This window comes from Symsagittifera roscoffensis, chromosome 10 (genome assembly GCF_963678635.1).
Source record: "Symsagittifera roscoffensis chromosome 10, txSymRosc1.1, whole genome shotgun sequence".
Classification (NCBI taxonomy): domain Eukaryota; kingdom Metazoa; phylum Xenacoelomorpha; order Acoela; family Convolutidae; genus Symsagittifera; species Symsagittifera roscoffensis.
The window spans coordinates 44,141,521-44,159,659 of record NC_087071.1 but is presented as its reverse complement, the minus strand read 5'-3'; the positions used below and the strand labels follow the sequence as shown (position 1 = coordinate 44,159,659).

Below are 18,139 nucleotides of genomic sequence, written 5' to 3'. Positions count from 1 at the left end.
AAAAGATTTTCAAACTTATACAGAAGTACTTTGGAGACAATTTTAAAAAAAGATCCTCAAAATTTTGAATAAGTGTTTTGGAGAAATTCGTTTTTAAAACTAAAATCTAACGTGGACCATCAGAAACTATTTATCAGTTCCCATTATCCTACCCAAAGCAAAAAGTGGAAGAAACTATCACTGTTATTGCAGTGTTTAGCAAACTACTGTGCTCGAATGTGTATGCTTTATTTTTGATATAATCAAATAATTTGTATTATTTTCGAACAAAGGTTTTGATTCGATGTACCTGAGTACATAAGAAAAAATAAAATCCATTGTTTGATCAGTAGTGAGTTCACTGAAAATTTTTTAATTCAATGGACTTTAAAGGTTTTGTTTGGTTAACTTTTTAACACAATTTATTCGCTATTAGATTAGCTGTATCAAATTTTACTTTCATGTAATCCGAATTTTTTTAAACAATTTCAAAACAATTTAAGAACAGTATCTTTTTCAGAAGAAACATTTTCGTTGCAGTTGTTTCTAAACTATTATAAAGTTATACTTATGAACAAAACCATACATTTCAAAATATATAAAAGTATTTTGCACAAGAGGCGCAGAAGCGAGGGCAAAAGTCTGATTACCGCACTTTCAAACTACTGAGACCAATGTTCCTCGATCCTTGCAGTTTGCGAATTTGAAATAGCTACTGAGTGCTATATTACTTGTTTTATAATAGTCCCTAATACATGCGGCGAGAGATACTTTTGAAATAAAATTTCCTTATTTTTATCTTATGAAACTTCACATTACGAGGCCAAACTGCGCATTTTGTGAATTGTAAGCGGATTTCGCAACAGGCAAAACTTAGATTTGTCTCGGAATCCGCAACTTTGCTAATTTTCTTCGATCTTATTAAATGTTTTGGATTCCACGGACAAATCGCTAAAACACTGTATTGCTCAAAATCGCTCCAAAAACAGGCATTTTTGCGGAATCCAAAATAAAATGTGTGGAATCGGGAACCAATTTGCGGAACCATGAGCAAATAATAATATATGTGTTTAGGAAACTTAAGCTGTCGCAGAAATCGCAACTGTAAGTGGAATCCACAAATTGTAAGCGGAAATCGCAAATTGTAAGCTGATTCCGCAAATTGTAGGCCGAATCCGCAAATTGTAAGCAAAATCCGCATAAATTTGCGGAACCCACTTACCTTTGCGGAATCCGGAACAACTACCTATCTTCGCTCGTTGCGGAATCCGCAACAAAATCAATGTGACGACAAAATTTACGCGGGAGGTATTTGTACGCGGATTCCACTGAAATTTTGTAAGTGGAATCCACTTCCATTTTGGAACATAATTAAAGACTTATCTCTGGAATCCAGAAACATGCAGACACAAAATTGTGCGCCTATCCAGTGTACAGTTTGGCCTCGTAGTGCATTTTCAACAAAAAAACTCTAAAAGTTATATATCATATCAAACAAAAGAAAAGAGTACAAATAGTTCATTTTTACCCCAAGATTTCCAAAAGGGTAGTACTACTCGACAAGGAAAATACCTCATTGCTGAAGCTGAGCATGTTCAAACAAGGTTGAAACTTATTTGAAGAACATATCTGTTAAAGTTGTGTTATCATGAAAAATTTAGGTATTCCTCATAATCTAGTGAGTCAAAGTCCAGTGAATCAAAAATTTGTTCTGCAAGAACCTTTTTGCTCTTAGCAAAATGTTTCACGAACTTCAACATGTAATTAGCCAAAAGATCGAAGAAGTATTTTGTCTCTGGTACGTGTAAAGGATTAAGGGCTTAATTTCACTATGAATCAGTTCATACTTGGTTCAATTTTCAACTCCTTGAATACAATCTTAAAAATTTCGCAAAAAATCATAATGAGCTAAAATTTAAGTCTTGTCAATTTTAAACTTAATAATACAAGTAGATCACGCTGATTTCAAGCAAAAACGTTTTATCAAACTTTACTACAGTATAGTCTATATTAATTGCACACAATTCTGAAAAAAGTTTTGATAAACCAAAGCCGAAAACTTTGAAACGACCACATTAAAATTTGATCTTCCACTATTTTTTTTAAATTTTTAATATTTGCATAGACTGCACACACAATGAGTTTACAATTGATTTTCTTTGCAATTTATTTACATCATTAATCATTGGTTACCACACACTATTGAAAACAAGCGAAAAAAAAAGAAAAATGTTTTAAATTTAACGTCCTTCTAAATCAATACTAGTTTTTCTGTGAAATTTTATTGGCCTGATTCGTAATGTTTTGAACTATTACAGATTTAAAAAATTTAAAGTCAACTGTTTTTCTAAGATCTTTTTAATTTGGATTTTTTTTATAAGAAGGGGGTATAGCCAGGGCAAGGGGAGGAGCCAAAGGGTTGAACCAACAAATTTTCCAAAAATTTTTTAAGAAAATTTTGATCGAAAATTGATTTTATAGTAATTTGGCACTGCTTGAATCATTATGCACCCTCACCCCCTCATTTCCTCGATGGAAAGATACACTCCTGCCTGTTAGTCCTAGCCTGCTTCACAAAATACTCTGAGAAACTGATATTTGAGTCGTGATGAGATCTCGATTGAATGAGGATTAAAGACAAAGTAGTTTTTTTTTCAGGGGGAAATTTCGACATTGTGAGATTTTTTGCATTAGTTGTCTTTAGACTTCTTAGATCAGAATGAACATTATCAACTCTAAATCGTGTTAAATTAGCTCACTAAGTTCTATCTTTCATCGAATACTTTTACGCGTAGTGCTGAGCAACCCACAACTAGTGTACATTAACCGGCAGAAGTAGAAACCAACAGGCAGTTCGCGGAGTATATAAGCCAGCATTTGGACATTGTCTAATTTGGACAATCAGTATTTACTCGGCCAAAAGATAGTTTAAGTCTGTGAACAAGTTTCACGCAGTTTGCGCGCAAGTTATTGTCTAGTTTCCGTATTTTTCTTGTCGTCTAAGTTCCTAAACCGCAGTCAAAGAGAACCGACACTTCCGGCTGGTTTATATATCATCACATTTATTGGTTTGTGGTGAGTAGGTGAGAGGGTAGTTGCAGGCGCATGTTACTGGATGGGCAGCTGAGTTCCATTTGCAGTAGACATTCGGATCAGTCCCACAGTATTGTATCAAAGTGCTCGTGTAGCATGGAGTGTACTCTGCATTAACATAACGACCTCTTAAAATGTTACCATCTTCCAGGGGCGGATTTAGGGGGGGGGGATTGGGACGGACGCCCTCTTTCTCTTCGGCGATTTGACCCTCTCGCCAAACAAATGTCCCCCTTTGTACTATTTTGCGATATCCATTTTTGGCTGACTGACCCTAAATTTTACTAAAGGCGCCTTTATCGCCGATATAAACTAAGTTTGAAGAGAAAAACGCATTTTTTTTGGACAAAAATTCCAAAAAGTGCCCAAAAACAGTAAGTGTTCCTATTGGTCAAAAATCCTGTTTTAATTATTCAGTATTTTTTGTTAAATTGTTCATTTTATGAACAAAACTTTTGCAACTATCTCACAAATCTTTTAGGGCATAAAATTCCAGAGAGTATGATGATAGGAACTATTGAGCTGATTAGTTTTGTTGTAATTTTCAATTTTCTCCACATCTTTTTTCATCTATGTATGTATCTGTTTTGAGATAATTTTTTTAAATCTCAAACTTTGAGATAATCCACGATAGATTTCGTTTCAAACCGATTTAATTCAAGGTTTTAACGGCATTCTCGCAGACTGCGTTTGTTAAACTGATCGACTGAACTTTATTTTGATGGCTAAGTTTTGACTTATATAGAAAAAACTTCATTTTTGATCCATTTTGCGAAGCAAAGGACGAAACATTCATCCTTGATACTGATTTGTTATTCGATTTAGTATTTTCTAAAAAAAATTATAAGAAGGACAAAAAATGGACGCATGTTAATTTTCCTCGAGATGGATTTCTATGGACAAAACAGAACATTTCCAGCTAATCAGTCCACTATTACTACCAATCGAAATAACAATTCGAACTATTCAAATCGACTAAATACAAAATGTACTCGGCAACAAGCCCTGATTAATTAAATTACGGACTGCAATTAATGAAAAATTGGACAAACTTTGTGGGCTTATAGAGCATTAATAACAGCTAAGTCATCATCAGCAAAAAGAAATTACATAGTTAACGAGGGCAGTGATTGATGCAAGCATGTGAAAACTTTATTAGAAACAGCGTAATTGTTTTCAAACACATCTCAATATTTGTTTGCTATTTATCCAGAACAATGTAGGAGAACTACTGCTCAGAAACTTTAGCGCACTTTCAAAAAATTGAGCGGACATTTCTGAAAGTGCAATCACAAAGAAGTTTTCAAGACCAGTTAAACCTTTCGTCGACATTTTTAATGATCTGCCGATAGCTATTTGCCTTTGTGAAATTTGAATCAATTCAAAAAATTGGATTAGCAAGCGTGGTGGAGGTGTAGCATGCTTTGTAAGTGCGATCTGAAGCATTACCAGAGGGTAGTCTGCGAGAACAACGGGTATAAGTTAGTCACCATTCTTGCAGGTTTCCAGAATTTTCGGAAAATTTTGATGTTTTATTATAGGAAACCTTTAAAAGATGAAACAGCTAAAATTATCCGTGGTGACTTCAATATTGATGAATTACCTCATTCAAATAGGTCAGACTCTTTTTAAACAAACCATACTCTTTTGATTTGACATAATGAATTTGGGTTTATCGCGAGACGGTGTATACTTCTTCATGCATTGATCTTGCAATTGCGATGTATAATGCCAAAATGTATACAATTAAAAACTGTATTGGTGATCATTTTCATTTTTAGCAGAGGGAGGTTTTTTTCGAATCAGCAAAATCGTTTTCGACATCTGAAACATTTATTGCAATAAGAAACCAGTAAAAAATATCAAATCTTTTTGATTAGTTTATTTCTAATGTATTAAAACATAGTAAGTACTCGGGATAGAAACACACAAATTCAAATATTATCAAAATCTATTTTCAGTTTTGTTGATTGGTTTTGAGCTTGGAAGCTCTAATTTTTTATTACATTAAAATTTGATTGGTCTACTTTACTTTACATTCATTAAAAAGAACAAAAAAAATTGAAACGTCAAAAAATTCGAAGAACCCAAGCAAAATCAAAAAATTTGAGTTTTGTAAAGCTCGGAACTTTATGACAACGGAAGTTTTTAAAAAAACGAGTAGATAAAGAAATTTGTATCGCAAAAAATCAGAGTTTTGTATCCCGCAGTGGTATTAACAGATTTCAGATCTGTTGCAATTTAATTATTATAGTAGATTTTTGATTGTACTGTTATAAAAAACAATTTCAATGTATTTTGTTTTGCAGAAATTTTTAACTGTTTATTATTATTATAGAGTCATTACCAAAAAACTCTTTTTTTCTGTATCAATTTTAACTCTGCTTTCTATAGATTGTACATTGACTTTTTCTACATACTCGCCTATCAACAAATATGAAAATATTAAAAATATTTTGAATGTAGGGTTTTCAGTTTAATTTTTGTGCTGATGTTTCATCCAAAAAAAAACGTTAAAATTCAGAAATCAGAGTTATCTTACAGCAAAAACTAATTTTTCTGAGTTAAATTTTCCAACTTTCTGTTGATATTTTTATTTCAGAAAACTGCGCTGAAAAAATTGATGGCCTTTGAAGAATTTTTGCCAAAAATGTTTTTCTTACCGTGAGAATTGGTAGGTTGCAAAGTTTTAGTGGGATCTCTTGCAAGCTGTAGTTTGCGGTAAATGTAATTACCAAATTGTAAACTCAAGTTGTCAGTTTTCAAAGTATTCCTATGTCTTTTGGCGGAAAAATTTCCTTTTTGTTCTTAGCGAGATAACAAGTTAGAAGAGCTGCCCTACTGAGTATGAAGAGTAAATCTGCTATTGGTCGTAAGTAAGTTAGTCATCAAAAGTTAGTCATCATGCTTGCAGGTTTCCAGAATTTTCGGACAGTTTTGATGTTTTATTATAGGAAACCTTTAAAAGATGAAACAGCTAAAATTATTCGTGGAGACTTCAATATTGATGAATTACCTCATTCAAATAGGTCAGACTCTTTTTAAACAAACCATACTCTTTTGATTTGACATAATGAATTTGGGTTTATCGCGAGACGTTGTATACTTCATCATGCATTGATCTTGCAATTGCGATGTATAATGCCAAAATGTATACAATTAAAAACTGTATTGGTGATCATTTTTGATTTTTAGCAGAGGGAGGTTTTTTTCGAATCAGCAAAATCGTTTTCGACATCTGAAACATTTATTGCAATAAGAAACCAGTAAAAATATTAAATCTTTTTGATTAGTTTATTTCTAATGTATTAAAACATAGTAAGTACTCGGGATAGAAACACACAAATTCAAATATTATCAAAATCTATTTTCAGTTTTGTTGATTGGTTTTGAGCTTAAAAGCTCTAATTTTTTTTTACATTAAAATTTGATTGGTCTACTTTACTTTACATTCATTAAAAAGAACAAAAAAAATTGAAACGTCAAAAAATTCGAAGAACCCAAGCAAAATCAAAAAATTTGAGTTTTGTAAAGCTCGGAACTTTATGACAACGGTAGTTTTTAAAAAAACGAGTAGATAAAGAAATTTGTATCGCAAAAAATCAGAGTTTTGTATCCCGCAGTGGTATTAACAGATTTCAGATCTGTTGCAATTTAATTATTATAGTAGATTTTTGATTGTACTGTTATAAGAAACAATTTCAATGTATTTTGTTTTGCAGAAATTTTTAACTGTTTATTATTATTATAGAGTCATTACCACAAAAAACTCTTTTTTTCTGTATCAATTTTAACTCTGCTTTCTATAGATTGTAAATTGACTTTTTCTACATTCTCGCCCATCAAAAAACAAGAAAATAGTAAAAATAATTTGAATGTAGGGTTTTCAGTTTAAATTTTGTGCTGATATTCCATCCAAAAAAAAACGTTAAAATTCAGAAATCAGAGTTATCTTACAGCAAAAACTAATTGTTCTGAGTTAAATTTTCTATCTTTTTGTTGATAATTTTATTTCACAAAACTGCGCTGAAAAATTTGATGGCCTTTGAAGAATTTTTGCCAAAAATGCTTTTCTTACCGCGAGAATCGGTAGGTTGCAAAGTTTTAGTGGGATCTCTTGAAAGCTGTAGTTTGCGGTAAGTGTAATTACCAAATTGTAAACTCAAGTTGTCAGTTTTCAAAATATTCTTCAGTCTTTTGGCAGAAAATTCATTTTTGTTCTTGGCGAGATAACAAGTTAGAAGAGCTGCCCTACTGAGTATGAAGAGAAAACCTGCTATTGGTCGTAACTAAGTTAGTCATCAAAAGTTAGTCATTATTCTTGCAGATTTCCAGAAGTTTCGGACAATTTTGATGTTTTATTATAGGAAACCTTTAAAAGATGAAACAGCTAAAAATTATTCGTGGTGACTTCAATATTGATGAATTACCTCACTCAAATAGGTCAGACTCTTTTTAAACAAGCCATGCTCTTTTAAAAATCTATGATATTGACATAATGAATTTGGGTTTATCGCGAGACGGCGTATACTTTTTCATGCATTGATCTAGCAATTGCGATGTATAATGCCAAAATCTATACAATTAAAAACTGTATTGGTGATCATTTTCATTTTTAACAGAGGGAGGTTTTTTTCGAATCAGCAAAACCGTTTTCGACATCTGAAACATTTATTGCAATAAGAAACCAGTAAAAAATTTAAAATTCTTTTGATTAGTTTATTTCTAATGTATTAAAACATAGTAAGTACTCGGGATAGAAACACACAAATTCAAATATTATCAAAATCTATTTTCAGTTTTGTTGATTGATTTTGTGCTTGGAAGCTTTAATTTCTTATTACATTGAAATATGATTGGTCTACTTTACTTTAAGTTCATTAAAAAAGAACAAAAACAATTGAAATATCAAAAAATTCGAAGAACTCAAACAATATAAAAAAAATTTGAGTTTTGTAAAGCTCGGAACTTTATGACAACGGAAATTTAAAAAAAAACGAGTAGATAAATAAATTTGTATCGCAAAAAACAGCGCCAAAAGCTCAGTGCCAATAACTTCGCTCTTCAATCAGAGTTTTGTATCCCGCAGTGGTATTTACAGATTTCAGATCTGTTGCAATTTATTTAATTTGGTAGATTTTCGATTGTACTGTTTTAAAAACCAATTTCAATGTATTTTGTTTTGCAGAAGTTGTTTACTGTAAATTATCATTATAGAGTCATTACCAAAAAACTCTTTTTTTTTTGTATCAATTTTAACTCTGCTTTCTATAGACTGTAAATTGACTTTTTCTACATACTCGCCCATCAACAAATATGAAAATAGTAAAAATATTTTGAATGTACGGTTTTCAGTTTAATTTTTGTGCTGATGTTTCATCCAAAAAAAACGTTAAAATTCAGAAATCAGAGTTATCTTACAGCAAAAACTAATTGTTTTGAGTTAAATTTTCTATCTTTTTGTTGATAATTTTATTTCACAAAACTGCGCTGAAAAATTTGATGGTCTTTGAAGAATTTTTGCCAAAAATGCTTTTCTTACCGCGAGAATTGGTATGCAAAGTTTTAGTGGGATCTCTTGATAGCTGTAGTTTGCGGTAAATGTAATTACCAAACTGTAAACTCAAGTTGTCAGTTTTCAAAAAATTCCTAAGTCTTTTGGCGGAAAAATTCATTTTTGTTCTTGGCGAGTTAACAAGTTAGAAGAGCTGCCCTACTGAGTATGAAGAGAAAACCTGCTATTGGTCGTAAGTAAGGTATTCATCAAAAGTTAGTCATCAATCTTGCAGGTTTCCAGAATTTTCGGACAATTTTGATGTTTCATTATAGTAAACCTTTAAAAGATGAAACAGCTAAAAATTATTCGTGGTGACTTCAATATTGATGAATTACTTCACTCAAATCGGTCAGACTCTTTTTAAACAAGCCATTCTCTTTTAAAATGCTACGATATTGACATAATGAATTTGGGTTTATCGCGAGACGGCGTATACTTCTTCATGCATTGATCTTGCAATTGCGATGTATAATGCCAAAATCTATACAGTTAAAAACTGTATTAGTGATCATTTTCATTTTTAGCAGAGGGATGCTTATTTCGAATCAGCAAAATCGTTTTCGAATCTGAAACATTTATTGCAATAAAAAACCAGTAAAAATATCAAATCCTTTTGATTAGTTTATTTCTAATGTATCAAAACATAGTAACTACTCGGGATAGAAACACACAAATTCAAATATTATCAAAATCTTTTTTTTGTTTTTGTTGATTGATTTTGCGATTGGAAGCTCTAATTTCTTATTACATTGAAATATGATTGGTCTACTTTGTTTTACGTTCATTAAAAAAGAACAAAAAAAATTGTAACGTCAAAAAATTCTAAGAACCCAAGCAATATCAAAAAATTTGAGTTTTGTAAAGCTCGGAACTTTATGACAACGGAAATTTAAAAAAAAAACGAGTAGATAAACAAATTTGTATCGCAAAAACAGCGCCAAAAGCTCAGTGCCAATAACTTCGCTCTTCAATCAGAGTTTTGTATCCCGCAGTGGTATTTACAGATTTCAGATCTGTTGCAATTTATTTAATATAGTAGATTTTCGATTGTACTGTTTTAAAAAAACAATTTCATTTTATTTTGTTCTGCAGAAGTTTTTTTACTGTAAATTATCATTATAGAGTCAATACCAAAAAACTCTTTTTTTTCTGTATCAATTTTAATTCTGCTTTCTATAGACTGTAAATTGACTTTTTCTACATACTCGCCCTTCAACAAATATGAAAAAATCAAAAATATTTTGAATGTAGGGTTTCCAGTTTAATTTTTATGCTGATTTTTCATCCAAAAAAAACGTTAAAATTCAGAAATCAGAGTTGTCTTACAGCAAAAACTAATTGTTCTGAGTTAAATTTTCCATCTTTTTGTTGATAATTTTATTTCACAAAACTGCGCTGAAAAATTTGATGGACTTTGAAGAATTTTTGCCAAAAATGTTTTTCTTACCGCGAGAATTGATAAGTTGCAAAGATTTAGTGGGATCTCTTGAAAGCTGTAGTTTGCGGTAAATGTAATTACCAAATTGTAAACTCAAGTTGCCAGTTTTCAAAATATTCTCAAGTCTTTTGGCGGAAAATTCATTTTTGTTCTTGGCGAGATAACAAGTTAGAAGAGCTGCCCTACTGAGTATGAAGAGAAAACCTGCTATTGGTCGTAACTAAGTTAGTCATCAAAAGTTAGTCATCATTCTTGCAGATTTCCAGAAGTTTCGGACAATTTTGATGTTTTATTATAGGAAACCTTTAAAAGATGAAACAGCTAAAAATTATTCGTGGTGACTTCAATATTGATGAATTACCTCACTCAAATAGGTCAGACTCTTTTTAAACAAGCCATGCTCTTTTAAAAATCTATGATATTGACATAATGAATTTGGGTTTATCGCGAGACGGCGTATACTTTTTCATGCATTGATCTAGCAATTGCGATGTATAATGCCAAAATCTATACAATTAAAAACTGTATTGGTGATCATTTTCATTTTTAACAGAGGGAGGTTTTTTTCGAATCAGCAAAACCGTTTTCGACATCTGAAACATTTATTGCAATAAGAAACCAGTAAAAAATTTAAAATTCTTTTGATTAGTTTATTTCTAATGTATTAAAACATAGTAAGTACTCGGGATAGAAACACACAAATTCAAATATTATCAAAATCTATTTTCAGTTTTGTTGATTGATTTTGTGCTTGGAAGCTTTAATTTCTTATTACATTGAAATATGATTGGTCTACTTTACTTTAAGTTCATTAAAAAAGAACAAAAACAATTGAAATATCAAAAAATTCGAAGAACTCAAGCAATATAAAAAAAATTTGAGTTTTGTAAAGCTCGGAACTTTATGACAACGGAAATTTAAAAAAAAACGAGTAGATAAATAAATTTGTATCGCAAAAAACAGCGCCAAAAGCTCAGTGCCAATAACTTCGCTCTTCAATCAGAGTTTTGTATCCCGCAGTGGTATTTACAGATTTCAGATCTGTTGCAATTTATTTAATTTGGTAGATTTTCGATTGTACTGTTTTAAAAACCAATTTCAATGTATTTTGTTTTGCAGAAGTTGTTTACTGTAAATTATCATTATAGAGTCATTACCAAAAAACTCTTTTTTTTCTGTATCAATTTTAACTCTGCTTTCTATAGACTGTAAATTGACTTTTTCTACATACTCGCCCATCAACAAATATGAAAATAGTAAAAATATTTTGAATGTACGGTTTTCAGTATAATTTTTGTGCTGATGTTTCATCCAAAAAAACGTTAAAATTCAGAAATCAGAGTTATCTTACAGCAAAAACTAATTGTTTTGAGTTAAATTTTTTATCTTTTTGTTGATAATTTTATTTCACAAAACTGCGCTGAAAAATTTGATGGTCTTTGAAGAATTTTTGCCAAAAATGCTTTTCTTACCGCGAGAATTGGTATGCAAAGTTTTAGTGGGATCTCTTGATAGCTGTAGTTTGCGGTAAATGTAATTACCAAACTGTAAACTCAAGTTGTCAGTTTTCAAAAAATTCCTAAGTCTTTTGGCGGAAAAATTCATTTTTGTTCTTGGCGAGTTAACAAGTTAGAAGAGCTGCCCTACTGAGTATGAAGAGAAAACCTGCTATTGGTCGTAAGTAAGGTATTCATCAAAAGTTAGTCATCAATCTTGCAGGTTTCCAGAATTTTCGGACAATTTTGATGTTTCATTATAGTAAACCTTTAAAAGATGAAACAGCTAAAAATTATTCGTGGTGACTTCAATATTGATGAATTACTTCACTCAAATCGGTCAGACTCTTTTTAAACAAGCCATTCTCTTTTAAAATGCTACGATATTGACATAATGAATTTGGGTTTATCGCGAGACGGCGTATACTTCTTCATGCATTGATCTTGCAATTGCGATGTATAATGCCAAAATCTATACAGTTAAAAACTGTATTAGTGATCATTTTCATTTTTAGCAGAGGGATGCTTATTTCGAATCAGCAAAATCGTTTTCGAATCTGAAACATTTATTGCAATAAAAAACCAGTAAAAATATCAAATCCTTTTGATTAGTTTATTTCTAATGTATCAAAACATAGTAACTACTCGGGATAGAAACACACAAATTCAAATATTATCAAAATCTTTTTTTTGTTTTTGTTGATTGATTTTGCGATTGGAAGCTCTAATTTCTTATTACATTGAAATATGATTGGTCTACTTTGTTTTACGTTCATTAAAAAAGAACAAAAAAAATTGTAACGTCAAAAAATTCTAAGAACCCAAGCAATATCAAAAAATTTGAGTTTTGTAAAGCTCGGAACTTTATGACAACGGAAATTTAAAAAAAAAACGAGTAGATAAACAAATTTGTATCGCAAAAACAGCGCCAAAAGCTCAGTGCCAATAACTTCGCTCTTCAATCAGAGTTTTGTATCCCGCAGTGGTATTTACAGATTTCAGATCTGTTGCAATTTATTTAATATAGTAGATTTTCGATTGTACTGTTTTAAAAAAACAATTTCATTTTATTTTGTTCTGCAGAAGTTTTTTTACTGTAAATTATCATTATAGAGTCAATACCAAAAAACTCTTTTTTTTCTGTATCAATTTTAATTCTGCTTTCTATAGACTGTAAATTGACTTTTTCTACATACTCGCCCTTCAACAAATATGAAAAAATCAAAAATATTTTGAATGTAGGGTTTCCAGTTTAATTTTTATGCTGATGTTTCATCGAAAAAAACGTTAAAATTCAGAAATCAGAGTTGTCTTACAGCAAAAACTAATTGTTCTGAGTTAAATTTTCCATCTTTTTGTTGATAATTTTATTTCACAAAACTGCGCTGAAAAATTTGATGGACTTTGAAGAATTTTTGCCAAAAATGTTTTTCTTACCGCGAGAATTGATAGGTTGCAAAGATTTAGTGGGATCTCTTGAAAGCTGTAGTTTGCGGTAAATGTAATTACCAAATTGTAAACTCAAGTTGCCAGTTTTCAAAATATTCTCAAGTCTTTTGGCGGAAAATTCATTTTTGTTCTTGGCGAGATAACAAGTTAGAAGAGCTGCCCTACTGAGTATGAAGAAAAACCTGCTATTGGTCGTAAGTAAGTTAGTCATCAAAAGTTAGTCATCATTCTTGCAGGTTTCCAGAAATTTCGGGCAATTTTGATCTTTTATTATAGGAAACCTTTAAAAGATGAAACAGCTAAAAATTATTCGTGGCGACTTCAATATTGATGAATTAACTCACTCAAATAGGTCAGACTCTTTTTAAACAAGCCATGCTCTTTTGAAATGCTATGATATTGACATAATGAATATGGGTTTATCGCGAGACGGCGTATACTTCTTCATGCATTGATCTTGCAATTGCGATGTATAATGCCAAAATCTATACAATAAAAAACTGTATTAGTGATCATTATCATTTTTAGCAGAGGGATGTTTGTTTCGAATCAGCAAAATCGTTTTCGATTCTGAAACATTTATTTCAAGAAGAAACCAGTAAAAATATCAAATCCTTTTGATTAATTTATTTCTAATGTATCAAAACATAGTAACTACTCGGGATAGAAACGCACAAATTCAAATATTATCAAAATCTATTTTCAGTTTTGTTGATTGATTTTGTGCTTGGAAGCTCTAATTTCTTATTACATTGAAATGTGATTGGTCTACTTTACTTTACAATCATTAAAAAAGAACAAAAAAAGTTGAAACGTCAAAAAATTCCAAAAACCCAAGCAAAATCAAAAAATTTGAGTTTTGTAAAGCTCGGAACTTTATGACAACGGAAACTAAAAAAAAAACGAGTAGATAAATAAAATTGTATCGCAAAAAAACAGCGCCAAAAGCTCAGTGCCATTAAATTCGCTCTTCAATCAGAGTTTTGTATCCCGCAGTGGTGTTTACAGATTTCAGATCTGTTGCAATTTATTTAATATAGTAGATTTTCGATTGTACTGTTTTAAAAAACAATTTCAATGTATTTTGTTTTGCAGAAGTTTTTTTACTGTAAATTATCATTATAGAGTCAATACCAAAAAACTCTTTTTTTTCGGTATCAATTTTAATTCTGCTTTCTATAGACTGTAAATTGACTTTTTCTACATACTCACCCTTCAACAAATATGAAAAAATCAAAAATATTTTGAATGTAGGGTTTCCAGTTTAATTTTTATGCTGATGTTTCATCCAAATAAAACGTTAAAATTCAGAAATCAGAGTTATCTTACAGCAAAAACTAATTGTTCTGAGTTAAATTTTCCATCTTTTTGTTGATAATTTTATTTCACAAAACTGCGCTGAAAAATTTGATGGCCTTTGAAGAATTTTTGCCAAAAATGTTTTTCTTACCGCGAGAATTGATAGGTTGCAAAGATTTAGTGGGATCTCTTCAAAGCTGTAGTTTGCGGTAAATGTAATTACCAAATTGTAAACTCAAGTTGCCAGTTTTCAAAATATTCTCAAATCTTTTGGCGGAAAATTCATTTTTGTTCTTGGCGAGATAACAAGTTAGAAGAGCTGCCCTACTGAGTATGAAGAAAAACCTGCTTTTGGTCGTAAGTAAGTTAGTCATCAAAAGTTAGTCATCATTCTTGCAGGTTTCCAGAATTTTCGAGCAATTTTGATCTTTTATTATAGGAAACCTTTAAAAGATGAAACAGCTAAAAATTATTCGTGGCGACTTCAATATTGATGAATTAACTCACTCAAATAGGTCAGACTCTTTTTAAACAAGCCATGCTCTTTTGAAATGCTATGATATTGACATAATGAATTTGGGTTTATCGCGAGACGGCGTATACTTCTTCATGCATTGATCTTGCAATTGCGATGTATAATGCCAAAATCTATACAATAAAAAACTGTATTAGTGATCATTTTCATTTTTAGCAGAGGGATGTTTGTTTCGAACCAGCAAAATCGTTTTCGATTCTGAAACATTTATTTCAAGAAGAAACCAGTAAAAATATCAAATCCTTTTGATTAGTTTATTTCTAATGTATCAAAACATAGTAACTACTAGGGATAGAAACGCACAAATTCAAATATTATCAAAATCTATTTTCAGTTTTGTTGATTGATTTTGTGCTTGGAAGCTCTAATTTCTTATTACATTGAAATTTTATTGGTATAATTTACTTTACAATCATTAACAAAGAACAAAAAAAGTTGAAACGTCAAAATATTCCAAGAACCCAAGCAATATCAAAAAATTTGAGTTTTGTAAAGCTCGGAACTTTATGACAACGGAAGTTTTTAAAAAAACGAGTAGATAAAGAAATTTGTATCGCAAAAAACAGCGCCAAAAGCTCAGTGCCAATAACTTCGCTCTTCAATCAGAGTTTTGTATCCCGCAGTGGTATTTACAGATTTCAGATCTGTTGCAATTTATTTAATTTGGTAGATTTTCGATTGTACTGTTTTAAAAAACAATTTCAATGTATTTTGTTTTGCAGAAGTTTTTTTACTGTAAATTATCATTATAGAGTCAATACCAAAAAACTCTTTTTTTTTCGGTATCAATTTTAATTCTGCTTTCTATAGACTGTAAATTGACTTTTTCTACATACTCACCCTTCAACAAATATGAAAAAATCAAAATATTTTGAATGTAGGGTTTCCAGTTTAATTTTTATGCTGATGTTTCATCCAAAAAAAACGTTAAAATTCAGAAATCAGAGTTATCTTACAGCAAAAACTAATTGTTCTGAGTTAAATTTTCCATCTTTTTGTTGATAATTTTATTTCACAAAACTGCGCTGAAAAATTTGATGGCCTTTGAAGAATTTTTGCCAAAAATGTTTTTCTTACCGCGAGAATTGATAGGTTGCAAAGATTTAGTGGGATCTCTTGAAAGCTGTAGTTTGCGGTAAATGTAATTACCAAATTGTAAACTCAAGTTGCCAGTTTTCAAAATATTCTCAAATCTTTTGGCGGAAAATTCATTTTTGTTCTTGGCGAGATAACAAGTTAGAAGAGCTGCCCTACTGAGTATAAAGAAAAACCTGCTTTTGGTCGTAAGTAAGTTAGTCATCAAAAGTTAGTCATCATTCTTGCAGGTTTCCAGAATTTTCGGGCAATTTTGATCTTTTATTATAGGAAACCTTTAAAAGATGAAACAGCTAAAAATTATTCGTGGCGACTTCAATATTGATGAATTAACTCACTCAAATAGGTCAGACTCTTTTTAAACAAGCCATGCTCTTTTGAAATGCTATGATATTGACATAATGAATTTGGGTTTATCGCGAGACGGCGTATACTTCTTCATGCATTGATCTTGCAATTGCGATGTATAATGCCAAAATCTATACAATAAAAAACTGTATTAGTGATCATTTTCATTTTTAGCAGAGGGATGTTTGTTTCGAATCAGCAAAATCGTTTTCGATTCTGAAACATTTATTTCAAGAAGAAACCAGTAAAAATATCAAATCCTTTTGATTAGTTTATTTCTAATGTATCAAAACATAGTAACTACTAGGGATAGAAACGCACAAATTCAAATATTATCAAAATCTATTTTCAGTTTTGTTGATTGATTTTGTGCTTGGAAGCTCTAATTTCTTATTACATTGAAATGTTATTGGTATACTTTACTTTACAATCATTAACAAAGAACAAAAAAAGTTGAAACGTCAAAATATTCCAAGAACCCAAGCAATATCAAAAAATTTGAGTTTTGTAAAGCTCGGAACTTTATGACAACGGAAACTAAAAAAAAACGAGTACATAAAAAAAATTGTATCGCAAAAAACAGCGCCAAAAGCTCAGTGCCAATAAATTCGCTCTTCAATCAGAGTTTTGTATCCCACAGTGGTGTTTACAGATTTCAGATCTGTTGCAATTTATTTAATATAGTAGATTTTCGATTGTACTGTTTTAAAAAACAATTTCAAGGTATTTTGTTTTGCAGAAGTTTTTTACTGTAAATTATCATTATAGAGTCATTACCAAAAAACTCTTTTTTTTCTGTATCAATTTTAACTCTGCTTTCTATAGACTGTTAATTGACTTTTTCTACATACTCGCCCATCAACAAATATGAAAATAGACAAAATATTTTGAATGTAGGGTTTTCAGTTTGATTTTTGTGCTGATCTTTCATCCAAAAAAACGTTAAAATTCAGAAATCAGAGTTATCTTACAGCCAAAACTAATTGTTCTGAGTTGAATTTTCCAAATTTCTGTTGATTTTTATTTCACAAAACTGCGCTGAAAAAATTGATGGCCTTTGAAGAATTTTTTGCCAAAAATGCTTTTCTTACCGCGAGAATTGGTAGGTTGCAAAGTTTTACTGGGATCTCTTGAAAGCTGTAGTTTGCGGTAAATGTAATTACCAATTTTTAAACTCAAGTTGTCAGTTTTCAAAATATTCTTAAGTCTTTTGGCGGAAAATTCATTTTTGTTCTTGGCGAGATAACAAGTTTGAAGAGCTGCCCTACTGAGTATGAAGAGAAAACCTGCTATTGGTCGTTAGTAAGTTAGTCATCAAAAGTTAGTCATCATTCTTGCAAGTTTCCAGAATTTTCGGAAAATTTTGATGTTTTATTATAGAAAACCTTTAAAAGATGAAACAGCTAAAAATTCTTCGTGGTGACTTCAATATTGATGAATTACCTCACTCAAATAGATCAGACTCTTTTTAAACAAGCCAAGCTCTTTTGAAATGCTATGATATTGACATAATGAATTTGGGTTTATCGCGAGACGGCGTATACTTCTTCATGCATTGATCTTGCAATTGCGATGTATAATGCCAAAATCTATACAATAAAAAATCAAATAAAAAATCAAATCCTTTTGATTAGTTTATTTCTAATGTATCAAAACATAGTAACTACTCGGGATAGAAACACACAAATTCAAATATTATCAAAATCTTTTTTTCAGTTTTGCTGATTGATTTTGTGCTTGGAAGCTCTAATTTCTTATTACATTGAAATATGATTGGTCTTCTTTACTTTACGTTCAATAAAAAAGAACAAAAAAAATTGAAACGTCAAAAAATTCGAAGAACCCAAGCA

At 30.7% G+C, this 18,139-nt stretch overlaps 1 protein-coding gene across 3 annotated transcripts in view; it reads right to left on the bottom strand.

Moving 5' to 3' along the window:
* Nucleotides 1-2,666: 2,666 nt before the first annotated feature.
* LOC134855424 (latent-transforming growth factor beta-binding protein 2-like) overlaps nucleotides 2,667-18,139 on the bottom strand; it is a 56,501-nt gene continuing 41,028 nt past the window's right edge. For all 3 annotated transcript variants that reach the window (XM_063871948.1, XM_063871947.1, XM_063871949.1), the window contains one exon: nucleotides 2,667-3,180. In XM_063871948.1, coding sequence (XP_063728018.1) covers nucleotides 3,026-3,180 — 155 coding nt within the window. In that variant the 3' untranslated portion in view covers nucleotides 2,667-3,025. The remainder of the gene's footprint in view (nucleotides 3,181-18,139) is intronic.